Here is a 24,768-nt window from a genome sequence, read left to right on the forward strand (position 1 = left end):
CCCACCTCGGTCTCTTTTGGTGCCAATAGTATCCAGCTGCAGCTGACACATCCTATAGGCCTATGTCCCTGTCAGTGTGCACCACATTGTATCCATGACAGAAAAGCCCCTTCTGTAAAAATGTTCTCTAAATCAGCAGCAGGACATCCATCCCTGCAGCGATGCTGTCTGACCAGATGGATATCAAGGAAATGATTTGAGAGGCTAAACTCTCACAGCTAGGAAAAGGCAGACAGACATTAAATGCCATGACAAACAATGAGTGGCAGCATAAACTTCCAACACCATCTATGGTGTACTCTATGCCTTAGATTCTAATGGTAATCGCCACAGAAATATACACAGTAGCTGAAAAAAGTGCGGAGAAGGATGTTGCATAAATTGTAATGATTTATTCCGTCACTCCTAATTTCAAAACATGGACAAAATTGCTCCGAAGATAATTTGACATAAATGTGAAATATATATGCTTTATTGTCAATCGAGACTTTAAAATGGCACATGACGTCAGGGTGTGTGAAGATTGACACAAATCGAAAACCTTGATTAGTTCTTTAATTTATATAAAAATGTAAGTTCTTATTTTTACTCTCAAATTACATATTTATGATTCAAAAAATGAGTTCAAGAAATGAATGCCTGTGTACAAAGCAGGTCATTGGACCCAACATTCTCATTCAGCAGGTAACAACTGCAACACTTTTCATTTTACAGGACCTTAAAACAGAAAATCACTGTATCAGTTTGTATTTACAAAGTGCAAGGAGGCATATACTACATATGGGGAATCATTTTCAGAAATAATCTTGAAACCAGAGAGTGATTCGATAACTCATTAAAGTTTAAAATCCCTAAACTGAAACTGTGCCAAAGCAATACAGTACATCTCCACTGAGAAAACAAAGGACTGTCAAAAGGCAGATGTTATGGATCAACGATAGACCTTGTGTAAATATGATAACAATCCCTCATTGGATGAGGAACAGCATCAAGATGCACTGTTTAGTGGGAGCTAATATGCTTATTTTATAACACTGGTAGCTGACATATACAGTATCACAACTGAAAAGTGTTGATAGTCAAATGCGTTTTGGCTGAAATTTGATGGTACAGCGTCAGATTTCACCCTTTTGTAGAGGGTGTTCAATCAATAGAGGTAATATTAATTTGGCAACATTTAGCTATACACCAATAGAAAAACAACTAAATGTGTCAATTGTGCAAATAATACCTGTTTGCTAGTTTACGTGTTCTAGGTGATGATTATGACTGTTTCTTCTATCCTCTGACCCAGAGAATGACTACTCATTTTAAATACGTAAACAATGTATTTAAACCACGTCTCAATACAAAATAAAACACATTATAGACTGTGCAGTGTTTGGGGCCTTCATGGGGTCCTTCTGTGGGAGGTGGGGAGGGCATACATCTACATTTTTTTATGTAGTGGCAGTGCACCCCTGCTAAATGCATATAGGTGAAACACTAGTGTGACTATGACCCGTTGGAGGATGTAATGGGATGTGATTCATAGCAGTTATCTAAATGTCCACCAGACTTTCTTTGACAAGAGAGCCGTCGGTCAACAGTCCTCAGAGAGACACCAGGCACATAAAAGCACTTTTTAACTCTCATCTGATGAAATGTGTTTTTACACTGTTATAATGTGTTTTAAACGGTTTACAAAGAGTTCTCAATAACTCTCAATGTACACCAGAATCCTCTATCCTCAAAAAGGCACAGTGATATTCATCATCACGATGCACCTCGTAAACAAAATCAAAGATACCCATAAACAAAAAAATTATGCATTGGTGAACAGTTGAAATAATACAGTCATTTATGTAAATTCTCTGTAGGGTTTCACCGTAGTGAAAGACAACCAGACATACTGAAGTAGTCTATCTGTACTATGGCTCCAGGCCCTGGTCTCTGGCTGCAGCTTTTGGAGTCTGTAACTGCGGTGGGCTGGAATCTTTAAACAAGGTTGTACTCCTTCACATTGCATTAAAGAGTCTGTAACTGCGGTCGGCTGGAGTCTTTAAACCAGGTTGTACTCCGTAAAATTCAGCTGGATTCTTTAATCCAAGTTGTACTACCAGATTCAGCTGGAGCCTTTAAACCAGGTTGTACTACTTCAGATTCAGCTGGAGCCTTTAAACCAGGTTGTGCTCCTTCAGATTCAGCTGTAGCCTTTAAACCAGGTTGTACTCCTTCAGATTCAGCTGCAGAATGAAGTCCTTGACGGCGGCAAAGACAAATCGAATGTTCTCTGTGTCAGTGGCACAGGTGAAGTGGGAGTAGATTTTATCGCAATCTGGATTCAGGTCCACAAACATCTTCAAGATGAATTCTCTTCCTGCCTGTGGGTCCCGCTGGGGCCCTGAGGAGGAGGAGATATGATTGGTTATAGGATTCATGAAATAATGGCACATCAGTTAATTTAACTCTTATATCAATCTAAACCAATATATTAAATATTGTTTCATATCTGGTGAAATGAACAAGGTATTGACCCAGCAGCACAGAGGGAGGGTGTTTGAAAGTGTACTGCCCACCGATTGTCTTAACTGGAACTGTGTGTGTGTGGTTTGAACATTGATTGTTTGTGAATCGCCTTCGGTGGCCACAGGGACCAAGAGGTTACAAATTGCACCGCCAAGGATCGATTACAGGCCATAAGGGGCAAGGTCTTGTAAATGGTGTTAGACGGCTGCATCATATACATACAATAGTTTATTTATGATGTGCATTGTATATGGTTTATTTAGGGTGTTTTTATCTATAAAGTATACTGGTAATATGATACAGGGCCAGCGCAAGCACACCGTTTTTAAATGAGGTTTTATAGTAAAGACATGTAATTTAACTGTAAAAATATATTACCGTGTAATGTGGAATGAACACAACCAGTCATGATGTTGTCATCTGATTGTCAGACAAATTACTTAAAGTAGGTAGCCTTCGCACTTTTGTCCAAAATAATTCCAGCATCTGAACAGTGCATCTGGACAGTTCACCCCCCAACTTTCTCAAGTGGCTAAAACTATCTCACTGGAGAAAGCATCTGAGCGAGTGAAACAGCACCTACGCGAAACAGCACACCTCTCTTACTAGATGTGGCCAATGTACTGTATATGGCGCTGTCTGACCCCCAATAAAGTATGACATGCTACTCCTTCATGGGGCGGGGGGGGGGGGTCAAGTGCAAGTGCTGGTTCATTTGTTACTGTGCATTCAGAAAGTACACAAACCCCTTGACCAACAATGCAGTTCAAGAAAGAGTTAAGAAAATATTTACCAAATAAACTAAAGTAAAAAATAATAAAAAGTAACATAATAGCGAGTCAGATTTTTTTTTTCAATGAACTAGGCAAGTCAGTTGAGAACAAATTCTTATTTGCAATGACGGCCTACACAGGCCAAACCCGGACGATACTGGGCCAATTGTGCGCCGCCCTATGGGACTCCCAATAAAGGCCGGTTATGATACAGCCTGGATTCAAACCAGGGTGTCTGTAGTGACGTCTCTAGCACTGAGATGCAGTGCCTTAGACCGCTGCGTCACTCGGGAGCCCCCAAATCATGTCCAATCAATTGAATTTACCACAGGTGGACTCCAATACATTTTTAGAAACATCTCAAGGATGATCAATGGAAACATGATGTACCTGAGCTCAATTTCGAGTCTCATAGCAAAGGGTCTGAATACTTAAGTAAATAAGGTATATATGTTTTTTATTTTTAATACATTTTCAAAAATTCAAAAAACCTGTTTTCTCTTTGTCATTATAGCGTTGTGTGTGTGTGTAGATTGACAAGGAAAAATGTGTATTTAACAGCTTAGAAGACGGCTGTAATGTAACACAATGTGGAAAAGGTCAAGGGGTCAGAAGACTTTCCGAATGCACTGTATATTGTACTTTTACATATATTGACCACCCACCCTGGTCTCTTTTGGTGCCAATAGTATCCAGCTGCAGCTGACACTCACATATCCTATAGGCCTATGTCCCTGTCAGTGTGAACCACATTGTATCGTAGACAGAAAAGCCCCTTCTGTAAATATGCAATTAGGGTTAAGTGCCTTGCTCAAGGGCACATCAGCAGATTTTTTCACTTAGTCCGTTCAGGGATTTGAACCAGCAACATTTTGGTTTCTGACCAAACGCTCTTAACCACTAGGTTTCACATACTGAGACAGAGGAGTGCTATTTTGCCGCCTTTCCTTCCAGTTCTCTGCTGCCAATGACTGGAACGAACTGCAAAAATCACTGAAGCTGGAGAACCATATCCCCCTCACTAGCTTTAAGCACCAGCTGTCAGAGCAGCTCACAGATCACTGCACATAGCCCATCTGTAAACAGCCCATCCAACTACCTCATCCCCATACTGTATTTATTTATTTATCTTGCTCCTTTGCACCCCAGTATCTCTACTTGCACAATAATCTTCTGCACATCTACCATTCCAGTGTCTAATTGCTATATTGTAATTACTTCGCTACCATGGCCTATTTGTTGCCTTACCTTACCTCATTTGCACTCACTGTATATAGATTTGTCTTTTTCTACTTTATTGTTGACTGTATGTTTGTTTATTCCATGTGTAACTCTGTGTTGTTGTATGTGTCGAACTGCTGTGCTTTACCTTGGCCAGGTCGCAGTTGTAAATGAGAACTTGTTCTCAACTAGCCTACCTGGTTGCATTGGTAGTTTATGATCACATTTAGCTGGTCCATGCAAATTGAGCTTGTCTTTCTTTCATTAAATACATTAAAAAAAGGAGTTCTTACCATCATATTCAGGGAAGTAATCCACCAGATGTGAGAACAAGATTTTCTCCTGCATTAAGTCAATCTTATTCAAGAATAGAATGATTGAGGAATCTTTAAACCACGGGTAGGTTATTATTGTCCTGAACAACGCTTTGCTTTCCTCCATTCGATTCTGTGGAAAGTTAAAATAAAACACAATGTTAAAGAGACAACCTGTATTTGCCATTCTTTTTTTCTAACTCCATGTTCGGAAATTCAATCTGGAGTGCCAGAGTGTGCCCAGCGTGCGCTCTGGGCGTTCGTAAATTAAGAGCGTTGTCATTGTCCATTCGTAAATTCAATCTGGAGTGCCAGAGTGTGCCCAGCGTTCGTAAATTAAGAGCGTTGTCATTGTCCATTCGTAAATTCACAGAGTTTCGCTCTTGGGGAGTCCGCTCTGGCTGAGGAGTAGGACTGATCCAACCGCTCTGATATGGATCCAGATTCCTATCAAAAGTTTGAACATGCGTATCATTACGATCCTAAGAAAATCCATACGTAAATTGTTAGGATCGTAAGAAAAGCTATGCTTGAAACATGAACGTAAGCGTGAAATTAAATAACTCAGACACTTGAAGCTTGACCAAGCTTAATTCTTCCCAATGGGTCGACACAGCTGTATTCAGACAAAAAAAACATTTTTTTTGTCTGAATTTTTTGTCTGAATATTATATATATATATATATATTCAGACAAAAAATGTAGATAAAAATATATATACACATACACACATATACACACACTCCACTTCAGACACCCCTCTTTCTCTCCAATCCTTACATCTTATGGTTCGACAGGAAGAGGGTAACAGGATACTAAAACCATTATTTCTCCCTTCAGGGGATCTGACCTGTCCTCCTGACCTCAACCCCTCCTTCGCCTAATCCACAGATGTCCTCTTGTATCACCTATCGCACTCCCGTGACTCTCTCCCGTCCACCCAGCACATTCCACAGCCACTCTGTCTTTCTACAGATCTCACTCCTTTATGTACAATGCGTCTGATCGATCATATCTTTAATATCTCAATGGTCAATGTTTAGCCCAAATCCAACACTGTGAACATTCAAAAACCATGTTACGATTACGGACTAACATTTTAGGTTTTGCACTACTGCACTATTTTAGCACTACAGGGTGCACTACTGGGTGATCTGAAAAGTCATAGTCAATCGATCAATAACATAATAATACTTTTAGCAAAAAAAATCTTTCATTTACAATCTGTAGAAACTATGGAAAACTTTTGTGAAACAGCACAGTTTAAAAATATATGGCAAATAGTAAAGAAATATAAGGGAGGTGTTGAAAGGGGATAGAATGCAGGCGGACCATCAGATAATTGGCTTATACATTACTCTTACTGAATTTCCACGTAGGCGAGGATATTTGAAATTTAATCAAATTTACATAACATAGGTACAGCAAATATGATTTTTCTATGGGACACTTTAAATGTTCCTTTAGAGGCCACGCAATTCAGTACTCATCTCTAAAAAGCAATTTTGGTCAAAGGGTTTTGAGCCCTGCAAAATGACCTCCAGCACGCCACAAATGTGCATGTGTCTGCTCAAACGGTCAGAAACAGACTCCATGAGGGTGGTATGAGGGCCCGACGTCCACAGGTGGGGGTTGTGCTTACAGCCCAACACCTTGCAGGACGTTTGGCATTTGCCAGAGAACACCAAGATTGGCAAATTCGCCACTGGCGCCCTGTGCTCTTCACAGATGAAAGCAGGTTCACACTGAGCACATGTGACAGACGTGACAGTCTGGAGACTGGTGACCAAAACACCAAAACATCACTAGAGTTAAAGCACCGCCAGCATTCAAAAGTGACCAAAACATCAGCCAGGAAGCATAGGAACTGAGAAGTGGTCTGTGGTCACCACCTGCAGAACCACTCCTTTATTGGGGGTGTCTTGCTAATTGCCTATAATTTCCACCTGTTGTCTATCCCATTTGCATAACAGCATGTGAAATTTATTGTCAATCAGTGTTGCTTCCTAAGTGGACAGTTTGATTTCACAGAAGTGTGATTGACTTGGAGTTACATTGTGTTGTTTAAGTGTTCCCTTTATTTTTTTGAGCAGTGTATATAGACTTAGGGTGGAGTCATTAAAACTAGTTTTTCAACCACTCCACAAATTTCTTGTTAACAAACTAGTTTTGGCAAGTCGGTTAGGACAGCTACTTTGTCCATGACACAAGTAATATTTCCAACAATTGTATCACAACTCCAGTGAGTCAGAAGTTTATATACACTAAATTGACTGTGCTTTTAAACAGCTTGGAAAATTCCAGAAAATGATGTCATGGCGTTAGAAGCTTCTGATAGGCTAATTCACATCATTTGAGTCAATTGCAGGTGTACCTGTGGAACGCACTTTGATGTGAAAAGTACAAATCAGTCCCAGAACAGCAGAGGACCTTGTGAAGATGCTGGAGGAAACAAGTACAAAACATAACCTGAAAGGCTGCTCAGCAAGGAAGAAGCCACTGCTCAAAAACCGCCATAAAAAAAGCCAGACTAACATTTGCAACTGCACATGGGGACAAAGATCATACTTTTTGGAGAAATGTCCTCTGGTCTGATCAAATAAAACTAGGACTGTTTGGTCATAATGACCATCGTTATGTTTGGAGGAAAAAGGGAAAGGCTTGCAATCCGAAGAACACCATCCCAACCGTGAAGCACGGGGGTGGCAGCATCATGTGTGGGCGCTTTGCTGCAGGAGGGACTGGTGCACTTCACAAAATAGATGGTATCATGACAAAGGAAAATTATGTGGATATACTGAAGCAATCAGTCAGTAAGTTAAAGCTTGGTCGCAAATGGGTCTTCCAAATGGACAATGACCACAAGCATACTTCAAAGTTGTGGCAAAATGGCTTAAGGACAACAAAGTCAAGGAATTGAAGTGGCCATCACAAGGCCTGACCTCAATCCCATAGAAAATGTGTGGGCAGAACTGAAAAACTGAGCAAGGAGGCCTACAAAACCCTTTGGTATTACCTGGATTTCCACATAAATTGGTGAAAACATGTGAACTGATCTTCCTCTAAGTCACAACATTAGACAAACACAGTGTGCTTAAACTAATAACACACAAATTGTTGTATTTTCCCTGTCTATATTGAATACATAATTTAAACAGTATGTGAACCCCTAGGTTAATGACTTCTCCAAAAGAAAACTGAAGTCAGATGTCAGCTAACCTGGAGTCCAATCAATGAGACGAGATTCGAGATGTTGGTTTGAGCTGCCCTGCAATATAAAAAAACTCACCAAATGTGAGTTTGCTATTCACATGAAGCATTGCCTGATGTGAACCATGCCTCAAACAAAAGAGATCTCAGATCTCAGAAGACCTCAGAAGATTAAGAATTGTTGACTTGCATAAAGCTGGAAAGAGTTACAAAAGTATCTCTAAAAGTCTTGATGTTCATCAGTCCACAGTAAGACAAATTGTCTATAATTGAGAAAGTTCAGCACTGTTGCTACTCTCCCTAGGAGTGGCCGTCCAGAAAAGATGACTGCAAGAGCACAGCGTGAATGCTCAATGAGGTAAAGAATAATCCTAGAGTGTCAGCTAAAGATTTACAGAAATCTCTGGAACATGCTACATCTCTGTTGACGAGTCTACGATACGGAAAACACTCAACAAGAATGGTGTTTGTGGGAGGACACCATGGAAGAAGCCACTGCTGTCCAAAAAAACATTGCTGCATGTCTTAAGTTCGCAAAAGAGCACCTGGATGTTCCAGCAAAATATTCTGTGGACAGATTAAACTAAATTTGAGTTGTTTGGAAGGAACACACAACACTATGTGTGGAGAAAAAAGGCACGCCAACATCAAAACCTCATCCTAACTGTAAAGTATGATGGATGGAGCATCATGGTTTGGGCTGCTTTGCAGCGTCAGGGTCTGGACAACTGGCTTTCATCGACGGGAAAATGAATTCCCATGTTTATCAAGACATTTTTCAGGAGAATGTAAGGCTATCTGTCCACCAATTAAAGCTCAGAAGTTGGGTGATGCAACAGGACAATGACCCAAAACACAGTAGTAAATCAACAACAGAATGGCTTCAACAGAAGAAAATACGCCTCATGGAGTGGCCCAGTCAGAGTCCTGACCTCAACCTGATTGAGATGCTGTGGCATGACCTCGAGAGCGGTTCACACCAGACATCACAAGAATATTGCTGAACTGAAACAGTTTTGTAAAAGAGGAATGGTCCAAAATTCCTCCTGACTGTTGTGCAGGTCTGATCCGCAACTACAGAAAACTTTTGGTTGAGGTTATTGCTGCCAAAGGAGGGTAACCAGTTATTAAATCCAAGTGTTCCACCCTGTACTGTGAATGTTTACACGGTGTGTTCAATAAAGATATGAAACGTATAATTGTTTGTGTGTTATTACTTTAAGCAGACTGTGTTTGTCTAATGTTCATGACCAATTTATGCAGAAATCCAGGTAAATCCGTAAGGGTTCACATAACTTTTCTTGCCACTGTATGTGATATCAACAGAGAGGTATATTTTCTGGGTGATTTATATATTGACCAGCTTTCATCAAGCTGCCCACTCAAGAAAAAGTTATCAGTCAACCTACCAGGGTAGTTAAAAACAGCATAGGAATGAAATCATCAACATGTATTGATCAGCTCTTTACTAATGCTGCAGGAATTTGCTTGAAAGCAAGATCACAATATAGGGTCCATATCTAGGAAAAACAAAGTTCCAAAGGATGGGCCTAATTGTCACGTTCTGACCTTAGTTATTTTATTATGTCTTTGTTTTAGTATGGTCAGGGCGTGAGTTGGGTGGGTTGTCTATGTTCCTTTTTCTATGTTTTGGGATTTCTGTGTTTGGCCTGGTATGGTTCTCAATCAGAGGCAGCTGTTTATTGTTGTCCCTGATTGAGAACCATATTTAGGTCACCTGGTTTGACTTTTGAGTTGTGGGTGATTATGTTTCCTGTGTCTGTACCACACGGGACTGTTTTGTATTTTTGTAGTGTTCAGTATTATTATTAAAATGGACACTTACCACGCTGCGTATTGGTCCGATCCTTGCTACTCCTCCTCAGAAGAGGAAGAGGAAAGCCGTTATACACTATATTATACACAATATTAGTGTAAGAGGTCATACAAGACGTTTTGTAGTGATTCCTATATCATTGATGTAAAGAATATGTTGGTCCGTGGTGTGTAATGAGGAGCAAACAGACACTGCACTTGACACATTTATGAAATTGCTTATTCCAGTTGCTAATAAGCATGAGCATGATGAGGAATTTAAAAAGTTATGGTTGAGAGGGATGAGGCAAAAGGAATGGCAAATAAGTCTGGCTGCACAACCGATTGGTAAACCTATTGCAAATTGAGAAATCATGTGACTAAATTGAATAAAAAGAAGAAGAAACTACACTATGAAACAAAGATGAATGATAGTAAAAAGCTGGGAAACAAGGCACACTCAGCTCCATCATTCATTGAATCAGATGGCTCATTCATAACAAAACTAACTGCCATATTATCAAACTTAGGTATGACATGCCAACAACAAATGCTGACACTACACATCCAAGTATTTCTGGCCAAATTATGAAAGACAAGCATTGTAATTTTAAATTCCGTAAAGTTTGTGTGGAAGAGGTGAAAAAAATGATTGTTGTCTATCAACAATGACAAGCCACCGGGGTCTGACAACTTGGATGGAAAGTTACTGAGGATAATAGCGGACGATATTTCCACTTCTATTTGCCATATTTTCAATTTAAGCCTACTAGAATGTGTGTGCCCCTAGGCTTGGAGGGAAGCAAAAGTCATTCCGCTACCTAAGAAAATTAAAGCCCCCTTTACTGGCTCAAATAGTCGACCAATAAGCCTGTTACCAACCCGTACTAAACTTTTGGAAGAAAATGGTGTTTGACCAGATAGCATTGTATTTTACAGTAAACAAATTGACAACAAACTTTCAGCATGATTTTAGGGAAGGACATTCAACAAGCACAGCAGTTATACAAATTACTTATGATTGGCTGAGAGAAATGTATGATAAAAACATTGTGGGGGCTGTTTTGTTAGCCTTCACTGCAGATTTTGACAATATCAATCATAGTTTTGCCAGCAGCAAACTACACCCCCTGCTACATTGTGGATAAAGAATGACCTGCCTAACAGAACACAGATGGTGTTATTTAATGGAAGCCTCTCCAACATAATCCAGGTAGAATCAGGAATTCCCCAAGGCAGCTGTCTAAAGCCCATAACTTTTTTCAATCTTTACTAATGAATTAAAATCAAATCAAAGTTTATTTGTCACGTGCGCCGAATACAACAAATGCTTATTTACTGGCTCTAACCAATGGTGGGGGGAAAAAAAGGTGTGTGTGTAGATAAGTAAATAAATAAAACAACAGTAAAAAGACATTTGAAAAAAAGAGTAGCAAGGCTATATACAGACACCTGTTAGTCAGGCTTATTGAGGTAGTATGTACATGTAGGTATCGTTAAAGTGACTATGCATATATGATGAACAGAGAGTAGCAGAAGCGTAGAAAGAGGGGTTGGCAGGTGGTGGGACACAATGCAGATAGCCCGGTTAGCCAATGTGTGGGAGCACTGGTTGGTCGGGCCAATTTAGGTAGTATGTACATGAATGTATAGTTAAAGTGACTATGCATATAAGATAAACAGAGAGTAGCAGCAGCATAAAAGAGGGGTAGGGGGGCACACAATGCAACTAGTCCGGGTAACCATTTGGTTACCTGTTCAGGAGTCTTATGGCCTGGGGTAAAAACTGTTGAGAAGCCTTTTTGTCCTAGACTTGGCACTCCGGTACCGCTTGCCATGCGGTAGTAGAGAGAACAGTCTATGACTGGGTTGGCTGGGGTATTTGACCATTTTCAGGGCCTTCCTCTGACAACGCTGGTGTAGAGGTCCTGGATGGCAGGCAGCTTTGCCCCAGTGATGTACTGGGCCGTACGCACTACCCTCTGTAGTGCCTTGCGGTCGGAGGCCAAGCAATTGCCACACCAGGAAGTGATGCAACCGGTCAGGATGCTCTCGATGTTGCAACTGTAGAACCTTTTGAGGATCTCAGGACCCATGCCAAATCTTTTTAGTTTCCTGAGGGGGAATAGGCTTTGTCGTGCCCTCTTCACGACTGTCTTGGTGTGTTTGGACCAATCTAGTTTGTTGTTGATGTGGACACCAAGGAATTTGAAGCTCTCAACCTGCTCCACTACAGCCCCGTCGATGAGAATGGGGACGTGCTCTGTGCTCCTTTTCCTGTAGTCCACAATTATCTCCTTAGTCTTGGTTACGTTGAAGGATAGGTTGTTATTCTGGAACCACCCGGCCAGGTCTCTGTCCTCCTTCCTATAGGCTGTCTCGTCGTTGTCTGTGATCAGGCCTACACTGTTGTGTCATCAGCAAACTTAATGATGGTGTTGGAGTCGTGCCTGGCCATGCAGTTGTGGGTGAATAGGGAGTACAGGAGGGGACTGAGCACGCACCCCTGGGGAGCTCCAGTGTTGAGTATCAGCGTGGCAGATGTGTTGCTACCTACCTTCACCACCTGGGGACGGCCTGTCAGGAAGTCCAGGATCCAGTTGCACAGGGAGGTGTTTAGTCCCAGGTTCCTTAGCTTGGTGATGAGCTTTGAGGGTACTATGGTGTTGAACGCTGAGCTGTAGTCAATGAATAGCATTCTCACGTAGGTGTTCCTTTTGTCCAGGTGGGAAAGGGCAGTGTGGAGTGCAATAAACATTGCATCATCTGTGGATCTGTTTGGGCGGTATGCAAATTGGAGTGGGTCTAGGGTTTCTGGGATAATGGTGTTGATGTGAGACATTACCAGCTTTTCATAGCACTTCAAGGCTACGGACGTGAGTGCTACAGGTCTGTAGTCATTTAGGCAGGTTGCCTTTGTGTTCTTGGGCACAGGGACTATGGTGGTCTGCTTGAAGCATGTTGGTATTACAGACTCAATCAGGGACATGTTGGTGTCTTCACATGTCAGTGAAGACACCTGCCAGTTGGTCAGCACCTGCCCGGAGCACACGCCCTGGTAATCCTTCTGGCCCCGCAGCCATGTGTATGTTGAGCTGTTTAAAGGTCTTACTCACGTCGGCTACGGAGAGAGTGATCACAAAGTCATCCAGAACAGATGATGCTGTCATGCATGCCTCAGTGTTGCTTGCCTCGAAGCAAGCATAGAAGTAATTTAGCTTGTCTGGTAGGCTCGTGTCACTGGGTAGCTCGCGGCTGTGCTTCCCTTTATAGTCTAATAGTGTGCAAGCCCTGCCACATCCAACGAGCGTCGGTGCCGGTGTCGCATGATTCAATCTTAGTTCTGTATTGATGCTTTGCCTGTTTGATGGTTCGTCGCAGGGCATAGCAGGATTTCTTGTAAGCTTCCGGGTTAGAGTCCCGCACCTTGAAAGCGGCAGCTCGACCCTTTAGCTCAGTGCGAATGTTGCCTGTAATCCATGGCTTCTGGTTGGGGTATGTACGTACAGTCACTGTGGGGACGATGTCCTCAATGCACTTATTGATAAAGCCAGTGACTGATGTGGTGTATTCCTCAATGTCATCGGAAGAATCCCAGAACATGTTCCAGTCTGTGATAGCAAAGCAGTCCTGTAGTTTAGCATCTGCTTCATTTGACAATTTTTTTATAGACAGAGTGACTGGTGCTTCCTGTTTTAATTTTTGCTTGTAAGCAGGAATCAGGAGGATAGAGTTGTGGTCGGATTTATGGAGATCGAGGGAGAGCTTTGTACGAGTCTCTGTGTGTGGAGTACAGGTGATCTAGAATTTTTCTCCCTCTGGTTGCACATTTAACATGTTGATAGAGATTTGGTAGAACTGATTTAAGTTTCCCTGCATTAAAGTCTCCATCTACTAGGAGCGCCGCCTCTGGGTGAGTGGTTTCCCGTTTGCTTATTTCCTTATACAGCTGACTGAGTGCGGTCTTAGTGCCAGCATCTGTCTGTGGTAGTAAATAAACAGCCACGAAAAGTATAGCTGAGAACTTTCTAGGCAAGTAGTGTGGCCTGCAATTTATCACAATATAATGCTTCAGGCGAGCAAAATCTAGAGACTTCCATAGATTTCGTGCACCCGCTGTTGTTTACAAATATGCACAGACCACCACCCGTCTTACCGGAGTGTGCTGTTCTATCCTTCCGGTGCAGCGTGTATCCCGCTAGCTGAATATCCATGTCGTCGTTCAGCCACTATTCCGTGATGCATAGAATATTACAGTTTTTGATGTCCCGTTGGTAGGATATTCGTGATCTTACCTCGTCTAGTTTAGTGTCCAATGATTGCACGTTGGCGAGTAATATTGACGGTAACGGCAACTTTCCTAGTTGCCTTCTGCGGGTCCGGACAAGGCACCCGGCTCTTTGTCCTCAGCATTGCTTCCTTTTGCGAATAATTGGGATGTCTGCCCTGTGGGGTGTTTGGAGAATATCGTGTGAGTCCTGCTTGTTGTGGTTGTTGTTGTTGTTGAAGAAATCTTCGTCTAATCCGAGGTGAATGATCGCTGTCCTGATATCCAGAAGCTCTTTTCTTCCGTAAGATACGGTTACAGAAACATTATGTACAAAATAATTGGAAAAATAACGCAAATTGCCACTGGCTTTGAGGAAAGCCAGAGTGTCTATGTATGCGAATGACTCAACAGTATACATGCTACTACGCAGTAGTAGTCAGCTACTACTGCGACTGAAATTACTGCTACACTTAACAAAGAGTTGCAGTTAGTTTCAGAGTGGGTGGCAAGGAATAAGTTAGTCCTAAATATTTCTAAAATTAAAAGCATTGTATTTGGGACAAAATCATTCACTAAAGCCTAAATCTTACCTAAATCTTGTAATAAATAAATGTGGCAATTGAGCAAGTTGAGGTGACTAAACTGCTTAGAGTAACCCTGAATTGTAAACTGTCATGGTGAAAACATATTGATACAACAATATCAATGGGGAGAAGTATGTCCATGATAAGGCGCTGCTCTGCCTTCTTGACAGCACTGTCAACAAGGCAGGCCCTACAGGCCCTAGGTTTGTTGCACCTGGACTACTGTTCAGTCATGTGGTCAGGTGCCACAAATAAGGAAAATTGCAATTGGTTCAGAACAGGGCAGCACGGCTGGCCCTTGGACGTACACAGACAGCTAATATTAAATAGTTGCATGTCAATCTCTCCTGGCTCAAAATGGAGGAGAGATTGACTTCATCACTGCTTGTATTTATGAGAGGTATTGACATGTTGAATGTACAAGCTGTCTTTTTGAACTACTGGGGCACAGCTCAGACACCCAGGCATACCCCACGTCACAAGAGGTCTCTTCACAGTCCCCAAGTCCAGAACAGACTATGGAAGGCGTACAGTACTACATGGAACTCTATTCCATATCAAGTAACTCATTCAAGCAGTAAAATTAGATTTAAAAAACTGATTAAAAAAAACACCTGATGGAACAGCGGGGACTGTGAAGCAACACAAACATTGGCACAGACACACACACACATACACGATAACATACTTACTATACACACACGTACACATGGATTTGGTACTGTATATATGTGGTAGTGGGGAAGTAGGGGACTGAAAGCACACAGTCTGTGATGTATTGTAATGTTTTTAAAATCGTATAAACTGCCTTCATTTTGCTGGACCCAAGGAAGAACTGCCTTGGCAGCAGCTAATGGGATCCATAATAAATACAAATACAAATTTTGAAGCTGATCTACCCCCGAAAAAAAGATTTTTTGAACAGATCTTGTGTTGCAATTCTGACATACAATAATACCTTTCAGAGTTTTGGCAATTTCATCTCACCAACAAAAAAAACGTACACCTATGAGAAGTGCTACCCAAACATGCATAACACAGTATAAAAACAATGGAAGTCAGGGAGACCGGAAAGACGTATCCTGCACGTTTCAAGTTAAAAGTCTCCATTCTCTATTACTCCTCAGTTGAGTTTACTTCACATTTAGGTAGCTCATGTAATAGATTTGTTTGCCAGCGTGAGTCTAGATAATACTAGCTGTATTGTGCCTAAGTTTCAGTCTGCTAGGTGTATCTCTACAGCATGGGCATATCTCTGGGTGACGTGGACATCCCCATGCATACACCTTATCAAAATACGACTAATTCAATATTGCACCATCCCATTCTCTGGACTCTGTCTGCAATCATAACCAGTAGTATCTACCAGGAATAATGAAACATAGAACAAGAATAGATGCTTGGTGAATCTATGAATTATGTATGACCACTGGAGTTTTTGCCACTCAAAATCTTGCTAAAGCATATTCTGTAGGAGGGGTTAATATACATTTAAAATAATTGGACATGATTAATATGAATCGGGTCATGAACATACAGTTCACTCAAAGTATTCAGACCCGTTCATTTTTTCCACATTATTCTTATTCTAAAATGGACTAAATCGTTTTTTAATCTCAACACAATACACTATAAAGACAAAGCAGAATCAGGTTTTTAGACCATTCTAACCAGTACTTTGTTGAAACACCTTTGGCAGTGATTACAGCCTCAAGTCTTCTTGGGTATGACGCTACAAGCTTGGCATATACCTTTATTTGGGGAGTTTCTCCCATTCTTCTCTGCAGATCCTCTCAAGCTCTGTCAGGTTGGATGGAGAGCATCGAGATGTTCGATCGGGTTCAAGTCCGGGTTCTGGCTGGGCCACTCAAGAACATTCAGAGTCTTGTCCCAAAGCCACTCCTGCGTTGTCTTGGCTATGTGCTTAGGGTCGTTGTCCTGTTGGAAGGTGAACCTTCACCCCAGTCTGAGGTCCTGAGCGCTCTGGAGCTGGTTTTCATCAAGGATCTCTCTGTACTTTGCTCCGTTCATCTTTCCCTCAATCCTGACTAGTCTCCCAGTCCCTGCCACTGAAAAACATCCCACAGCATGATGCTGCCAGCACCATGCTTCACGTAGGGATGGTATTGGCCATTTTAGGATAAGGCTGTAACGTAACAAAATGTGGAAAAAGTGAAGGGGTCTGAATACTTCCCAAATGCACTCTATGTACTTTGAAATGAACAAGAGAGAGGTTAAACGTAGGCTAAGTCTGGCATAAGCTTATTCCCACACTTTACAATAACTCTGTTGCAATGGTTTTAGGTAGTCTCCTCATAGGCTATTCCCTCCATCACAACGCTGCTGCCCAGTTGAAGAGCTTGTGATCTCCATGCAGCACCACGCGCCTTCAGAAAAGCACCACTCATCCTCAGAAGATGCCCTTCTGGAGGCATTCAGCCATAGAGTCATTATACCCTCATGTAGGCCTATTTGCCTACTAGCCAAATAAATTGCAGAGCATGCATGATGGGTGACACTCGTCATTCCAACATATTTGAACATTTAATTCATCCTTCATTCAGTTCAGTCAGTCAGTATGTCATCCATTCTGTCATTTGTCTGAGTTACAATAGGAACTAAATCAAAGAGAATAGAACAGTCTTATCCATTTTGTTTATTGAAATGAATGTGTATTCAAAATGATCTAAATTCTCCAACGATCTTTACCCTATCACTTTAATAATTCAATGTTTAATTTAGGCCTATGTACTGGTGTCTTGCGGAATAATGTTAGAATAATGTTTTGTGTTTTATAACTGTTTATATTATAAGGCTCCCCTTAAAAAGAGACCCTAGCTCACAGGCCTCTAAATACATTCAAAAAAATAGTTGAAGAAGCACGTGCAGTGGCTGATAGAGAAAACAGATCTGGCAATAAGAATAGACTATAGATAGTCTTGACCATTTGGGACTCCTTGGCTATTTCACTCAGGACAGGTTATAGCCAAGACTTTATTTATTGATATGGATATAACCTCTGTGTGTTGGGGTTGTGCAATGCAAATGGCTATAACAAGCCTACATGCAGAGTGGAATTCACAAATACAACACTCAAAATGCCTAATATAAGGCCTACAGTCCGTGCTCCCAAATACTGGAAAAAGTGTGATTCATTAGTTTACATGATCACCACAATATCCCCACAGGGCTATAAAAATAAATTATGCAATTATATGGCCATTAAATAACACACAACAGCATGGCATATTTATATAGTGGGATAGGCCTAGCATAAATCATATATACTTTCTATTTTGCATCTCAGGCGGTTATTCTAGACAAGGCTCTTCTGTGTCTTTATCACAAGTCATTTGTTGAAGGCCCAAGACTATACTACGCCATCTACTGATATAACGTTGTTATTGAATGCAGTTCTAAAACAAGCTCTAGACTTTTATTTTGGAAATGAAAGCGGAAGCTGCAAACCCTAACGTCTGGGCTAAAGTTGCTTGATTGACTAGCTACATTCGGTTCATGTCCTTTGCAGATGCCACATTACTGACAAAAGTTTGTACCGATAAAAAAGATTTGTAACCAAGGGAAACGTAAAGTAAGAATTGAACGTGTAAATGTTAATTCATAGTCGTAACACGTTTACAGATGTATTTTAACATTTATGTTTCATTTTTCACACATGGCTTTTCTTACGATCCTAACGATATGTACGTTCAACCGTTTGGCAGGTATCTGGCTCCATATTCTGACCTCACAACAGCAGTCAAGCATCCAAGCTAACTGGCTAATGTTGGCTAGCTTACTAGCTACTTCCAGACACAAATGAGAGAACACCTCACTCTGAGCATTTTACTCGCCCTAGCAGAGCTTGTTAGGCTGTTTTCATGTTACCCAGAGTGTTGGTGACTGTTACTGTGCTGCTGGACCCAGTGTTCTACACAGTCAGTGTGGACAATTACTTTGCAGTGATTGTGCATGATGCAAATACTGTAGAAAAAACAGCCCTTGTGTTTGTTCCAAGAATCATTACAGTGACTGAAGGGCTCCCCCTTCAGGTGAACACTAAGCACAACCCCTGAGCTGGTCAAAGTCCAGTTCAAATGTAGCATGTGCGTTACAAAACAAACGTGAGTGTTCCTATTAAAAGTTTGGGAGCATTCAAACAGTGTGTGGGGTATTCTCCTTCTTTTTCTCTGAGAACACGTAGCCTGGTCCCAGATCTGTACGTGCATTTAGCCAACTCCTACGACTATAGGAGTTGTCATACAACAATAATCAGAGGGGTTGGCTAAAGTACAGATCTGGGCACAGGCGAAGTCTAACTCCAACCCTATGGCGGAGTGTGAATGGATATCAGCTGAGGCAGACAGGCGTTGGGCTCCGGGAAAATCTGGGTCATCTTCACATAACTGGTTTGGGCTGATTCAACATTTAGCACTGGAACAATGTGCCTCTGTGTTCAGACTGACTAGGTGATTATCTCTCTCCTGGATCCTCTCCTCCACTAGCAGAGATCCAGTCATAAAGAGATAGCAAGAGGGAGAGAGTTTGGCCAACTTTCTAGTACAATGCCATGTATCTCTGTCTCTAAGCATTCAATCAATCCATTCATAAGTTCAAGCAGCTCAGTTAGGTAGCTCGGTTTAGAATTGTCATTATTCAGCGGATTGTCATTGGTCAGTATTGTCCAGGAGGTGCCAACATGGCTGCCGTGGATTTTAGGAGCACCATGTCCTCTAAGAACACCATCGTGCTTTGGACTGTTGAAAGTGCAATGACCAAACTCACCTCATTGTCAGATTCTACCAGGACCTGGTCGTATTCACTGAGAGCCACCAGGAACATGATGGAGGTGACATTCTCAAAGCAGTGGATCCATTTCCGCCTCTCGGACCTCTGGCCACCCACATCCACCATTCTGAGAACAGCAGCACAGCACCATGAGGTTTAGGGGCAACTCTCAACAGGCAGGTATAGAGAACACAGAGTTCTAATGGGTTATGATGAGTTATTACATTAACATCAATATGTACTGTACCGAAAAGCATGGAGATGGAGAAACATCCATTTGTATTTGAATAATTCAAAATGGAGTCTTTTAATACCAGTTACTTTTCTAGGATCATCTTGATCAATTGTGTTCAGCAGACAGGGATGGAATAGTAGTCTATGTGGATGTTTACCTGAAGACCACACTCTGAAGGTCAAAGGGGTACTCTATGATGCCTGTGGTAGGGACCCTGACCCTGAGCACGTCTTGCTGGGTCGGGACATAAGATGACTCAGCTATACGGTCCAGTGCATTCAAGTAGCTGAAAGGGCATGAGAGAAATGGGGTTATTTATTATTATTATCATCATGTTAACAGTTCTGTTACTCATTAGGTCACTTTTCAGAAAAACACAGAAGTCTTAAAATACAGATCTTTCAGCCGACCATCACAATAGCAATCAATATGGCCATTGGATCGCGTTATTGTTTACCTGAATCTGCACAGCCTTTTATGCCTGAGATGTAACTGGCATTGGACACAGTGGAAACTATTTGGGAAGAGTGTGGGGAGTAGTCACTGGTCTGTGTCCACTCACTATTTGGCAATCTAAACTAGAGGTTTGGTATTGGTTTACTCACTATTTGGCAGAGTCTGAGAGCTGGTATTCCCTCTTCCGATCATAGCATTCCTGGATCCCTGGGTCATTCCATAGACTCTTAATGGCGTCAACGTACGGATTTGTAAACATTGTGACCTTCTCTACATCCACTTCAATGACAATATTTGCATGGCCCTGAAATAGGAGAGAGAAAGAGAAGGGGAAAGAGATCATTAAATAAGAGACCTAGAGAGGCATTTGTCTGAGTGATCATGTTTATTGTAAATGGAAGCCAAAGAATTGTGTTAGTGCGTGGCAGTTAGCACATAGCTGTGAGGTAGTGAATTTGTATGATTACTAGGCCCCATATGGTGGCTTTAAGGTAAGGGATAGAGAGCTACGTGATTAAGCAATGTCATTTTGTCTCTCTTGTGGCATATTGGTCCCAGGAGTTGCCCTACTTTACGTGTGTGCCAACAGTCAACCACATGTGTACCTTTTACAAGGCCTTCAGTCTGTCATCCTGCTCAAGTAACTAATGACATCATCAACTAGGCAGAAAGTAAACAAAGTTACAGATATCATAACGACATCACCTGATCCATCACTACAATCCTCACTGAGACTCAGAGACTGTAGAAACAAATAAAAGGTCTGTACAAACATGGGCCTAGCCAGGTCCGGAGGTTTTTCTGACAATGAAAAGCTTCTAGCCTAGAGGCTATAACTAAAGCCTAAAGTGTTTCCAGAGTGGTGTCAAGGCCTGGAAAAACTCAAAATGTTGGCAAAAAAAAACAGGCAAAGTTGGTATAAATGGAACAACAGAAGGGTCACCTGGTTATCTTCACACTTGTAAGGGATTTGAAGGGTCTCCATAGCATGGATCATGGACTGCATGGCAGTGAAGATGTTCTGGTACACCAGCTTGGTGAAGCCTCGCTTGTCCTCCTCGGAGTAGCCCGTCCCATGGATGATCCTCATTTGCTTGATGAAGGTGCTCTTCCCACTCTCACCAGTCCCTGGGAAGAAAAAGCTCAGAGATTAACTCCGTTTGACTTTTAAATTACCCACACAGTAGCCTGCCACTGCTGATGAAAGCCAATGCACATTTTAGGCTTATTATAGAGTGTCATTTTTATATTGTCAATTTGATGGACACGCGACATGTAGATTAAACTATTGCTGAGTAACCCAAACATTTTGATTGAATACAATTTTTCAACTGCACTTTGTTTTGGCCATGGAATGTTGATACAACAGTTTCAGGGTGTGGTCTATTGTGTGTTGTATCTGTCACAGGAACATATTTCTGATCTCCGAACCTAAATGGACAGTGATCCATGACAATCATTTATTGATTTCTAAGAAATGTGGCTCCTATGCAATTAATCAACCTAACGTTTATAGTAGCAATGGTAACCCTTCTTTAGTCACCTAACAAATTACATGAGCCTGGTTTCTGTCGACATTCTTTCCTTGAGTTATAACTTATTTTGCTCCCAGCAGGGTGACAGTTGTGAGCTGGATGTGTGAACTTAATCAATTATTCTACATATTTAAGTTATATAAACATCACAGAGTACCAAAGACATTACACTACATTAAACATAATGGATAAGCCTGGTGGGAGGAGCTACATGAGGACAGGCTCATTGTAATGGCTGGAATGGAATAGATGGAAATGAGTCAAACATGTGGTTTCCATATGTCTGATGTGTTTGATAACTTTCCAAATATTCCATTCCTGCCATTACAATGAGCCCCTCCTCCTACAGCTCCTCCCACAAGCCTCTGAAACATTGTTTTCTTGGCAATATCTCAAATAAATTCAAATTGCCAGGCAATATGTTTTTTTTTTTATAGGCATGTGCATTGAAATAACAGATACCATGTGCACTGATAGAGTCAGTGATATTATGAACATGTTTCAAATAATGATACAATGTCATATTAGTGCTTTGAGTGGTAATTAGAACTGTGATCGTTGGTTTACCGAGAAGCAACAGCTTAAACTCGCGGCGCGAGTCTTTCTTGTCCCGGCGAAGCTGTCTTTCGATCTCGTCGTTGATCCGTCGAGCCTCCTTTCCCTCTTCGCTGAGGCAACAGGCCCCTACGGAGCCCAGAGTCATGACTCTCTTGATAACACTTACTTTTGGGGTCGAGGAGGTAGGCCTATATTCCAAAGTGAAATTAAATTTAAATAAAAAAATGTTAAGGCGATAAACATTGTCACTTTGTTAAATAAATTGTTATATTTAACTCAAATAAATGTCCTCCCTCAGCACTGACTGAATTCTCTATCTACAGTGCCATGCATAGCCTACGCTCTAGAGTCCACAGTAAAAGCCAAGCGTAATAATGCGAATACAATTCCCAGAAACTGATTGAACCTTTGGCAGAAACAGACCACTTGTTATTTTATATTTATGTAAACTACGGTCCCATTACGAAATGCAATAGGAGCCAATCCGTTGGGAGAATGAATAATGAAATAGCAACATGTAAACAGAAAAGCAAATCTTTACCTCCAATAGTTGAACTCCGGGTGTGGTGAGTGAATATGGCGGACTTTTACTCCATATCACCATAAATGTATAAAAAACGAAATTCCATTATTCCACAGGAGTAACAAAAAATAATCCCATACCACAATATGTTCCTTTTGAATTTGTCTTCATTGAAGATGCATTGCTTAACGTTATATTTTTTCTATTGTCCCCTTTGCTTGTCCCATCTGTAATTTCATTAGGTACAGAATACAGTGTACTCTGACTGGACCCTATGTGAACCTAGCAGCAAAAAGGCAAGGAGCCATAAAAATAAAAGTGCTCTACACAGTAAAACATTTTCTTCATATTCATCCACCCTTTTGTCATTCTTCTTCAACATCACTCATCCTTGCCTTTATTTACGTTTTTCTCTTCGTCATTATTCTACATCTTAATAATTTTCACCAACATAAAAAGTGTGGGCCAATGAACGGGGTGTGTCGGACAGTGTCTCTCGAAGTAGAGGACTCTTATTTTCACACAATTCTAGCCATTATTGCTGCCAGCTGCTGTCGTGTTGTGCTGGCGTAACTCAAGCCCCGAACCATGTGACGTTAGGAGAGGGTGTGTTTAGATGGGAAAGGATCATGAAGGCTTGTCGCTCAATATGTTACATTGTAATGAAACAACTGTCCGGAGGCACATAAAAAGGTTGGGCAGTTCACTACTTACATAAACACTTAACATATCTTGGATTGAAGAATATAGAGGCTAATTTCACAAATGTTAAATGTGTTATTACATGTTATTGACTACAGTATACCAAAAATTAGGAACACCACGGAGGGCCGAGTGTCTGCAGATTTTCGCTCCTCCCCTGCACTTCATTGATAAATTAAGGTCACTAATTAGTAAGGAACTCCACTAACCTGATTGTCTCGGTCTTAATTTAAAGGAACAGTGGTGGAGAAAGTACACAATAGTCATACTTGAGTAAAAGTAAATATACCTTAATAGAAAGTTACTCCAAATTTAAAGTAACACAGTAAAACACTACTTGAGTCAAAATAAGTAGTTGGTTTTAAATATACTTAAGTATCAAAAGTAAAAGGAAATGCAATACATAATTTCAAATTCCTTAAATGAAACCAGATAGCATGATTTAAAATACTTTACAGTTAGCTAGGGGCACACTCCAACACTCAGACATAATTTACAAACAAAGCATTTTTCTTTAGTGAGTCCTCAGATCAGAGGCACTAAGGATCACGTGTCCTCTTGATAAATGACAGAATCTGACATTTTCCTGTCCTGCTAAGCATTCGAAATGTAGCAAGCACTTTTGGGTGTCAGGAAAATGTTTGGGTGTAAAAAGTACTTATTTTCTTTGGGAATGTAGTAGAGTAAATGTTGTCAAAAATATAAACACGGTATGTAAAGTGTTGGTCCCATGTTTCATGAGCTGAAATAAAAGGTCTCTGAATTTTTCCACAGGCATAAAAAGCTTATTTCTCTCCAATTTTGTTTACATCCCTGTTAATAAGAATTTCTCCTTTACCAAGATATTCCATTCACCTGACAGGTGTGGCAGATCAAGAAACTGATTAAATAGCATGATCATTACACAGGTGCACCTTGTGCTAGGGACTATAAAAGGACACTAAAATCTGCAGTTTTGTCACACAACACGAAGTCACAGCTGTCTCAAATTGAGGGAGCGTGCAATTGGCAGGCTGACTGCAGGAATGTCCACCAGAGCTGTTTTTATTTATTTAACAAGGCAAGTCAGTTAAGAACAAATTCTTATTTACAATGACGGCCTACTCCGGCCAAACCCTAATGACGCTGGGACAATCGCCCTATGGGACTCCCAATCACAGCCGGTAATCAAACCAGGGTCCGTAGTGACAGCTATAGCACAGAGATGCAGTGCCTTAGAACGCTGCGCCACTCTGGAGCACCATTGCCAGAGAATTTAATGTTAATTTCTCTACCA

At 41.2% G+C, this 24,768-nt stretch overlaps 1 protein-coding gene across 1 annotated transcript; it reads right to left on the minus strand.

The window, feature by feature from the left end:
- Nucleotides 1–372: 372 nt before the first annotated feature.
- On the minus strand, nucleotides 373–23,278 carry LOC109892404 (guanine nucleotide-binding protein G(q) subunit alpha-like). The gene is made up of 8 exons (XM_020484908.2): nucleotides 22,809–23,278; nucleotides 22,277–22,455; nucleotides 21,118–21,302; nucleotides 20,324–20,478; nucleotides 19,876–20,004; nucleotides 19,481–19,610; nucleotides 4,796–4,949; nucleotides 373–2,383 (listed from the first exon to the last, which is right to left on the minus strand). The coding sequence occupies exons 2-8, from the start codon at nucleotides 22,410–22,412 to the stop codon at nucleotides 2,196–2,198; spliced, it is 1,077 nt and encodes a 358-aa protein (XP_020340497.1). The 5' UTR covers nucleotides 22,413–22,455; nucleotides 22,809–23,278; the 3' UTR covers nucleotides 373–2,195.
- Nucleotides 23,279–24,768: the final 1,490 nt, after the last annotated feature.

The sequence above is a fragment of the Oncorhynchus kisutch genome, linkage group LG6, assembly GCF_002021735.2.
Source record: "Oncorhynchus kisutch isolate 150728-3 linkage group LG6, Okis_V2, whole genome shotgun sequence".
NCBI lineage: Eukaryota > Metazoa > Chordata > Actinopteri > Salmoniformes > Salmonidae > Oncorhynchus > Oncorhynchus kisutch.

What these genes read in the sequence shown, in the direction of transcription:
- LOC109892404 (XM_020484908.2), bottom strand. Translation starts at nt 22,412, where the DNA reads ATGACTCTGGGCTCCGTAGGGGCCTGTTGCCTCAGCGAAGAGGGAAAG. An exon ending in CTCTCAGACTCTGCCAAATA is followed by an intron (nt 20,005 to 20,323) that starts GTGAGTAAACCA and finishes ATGCCCTTTCAG; the next exon opens with CTACTTGAATGCACTGGACC. An exon ending in TTACTTCCCTGAATATGATG is followed by an intron (nt 2,384 to 4,795) that starts GTAAGAACTCCT and finishes CCTCCTCCTCAG; the next exon opens with GGCCCCAGCGGGACCCACAG.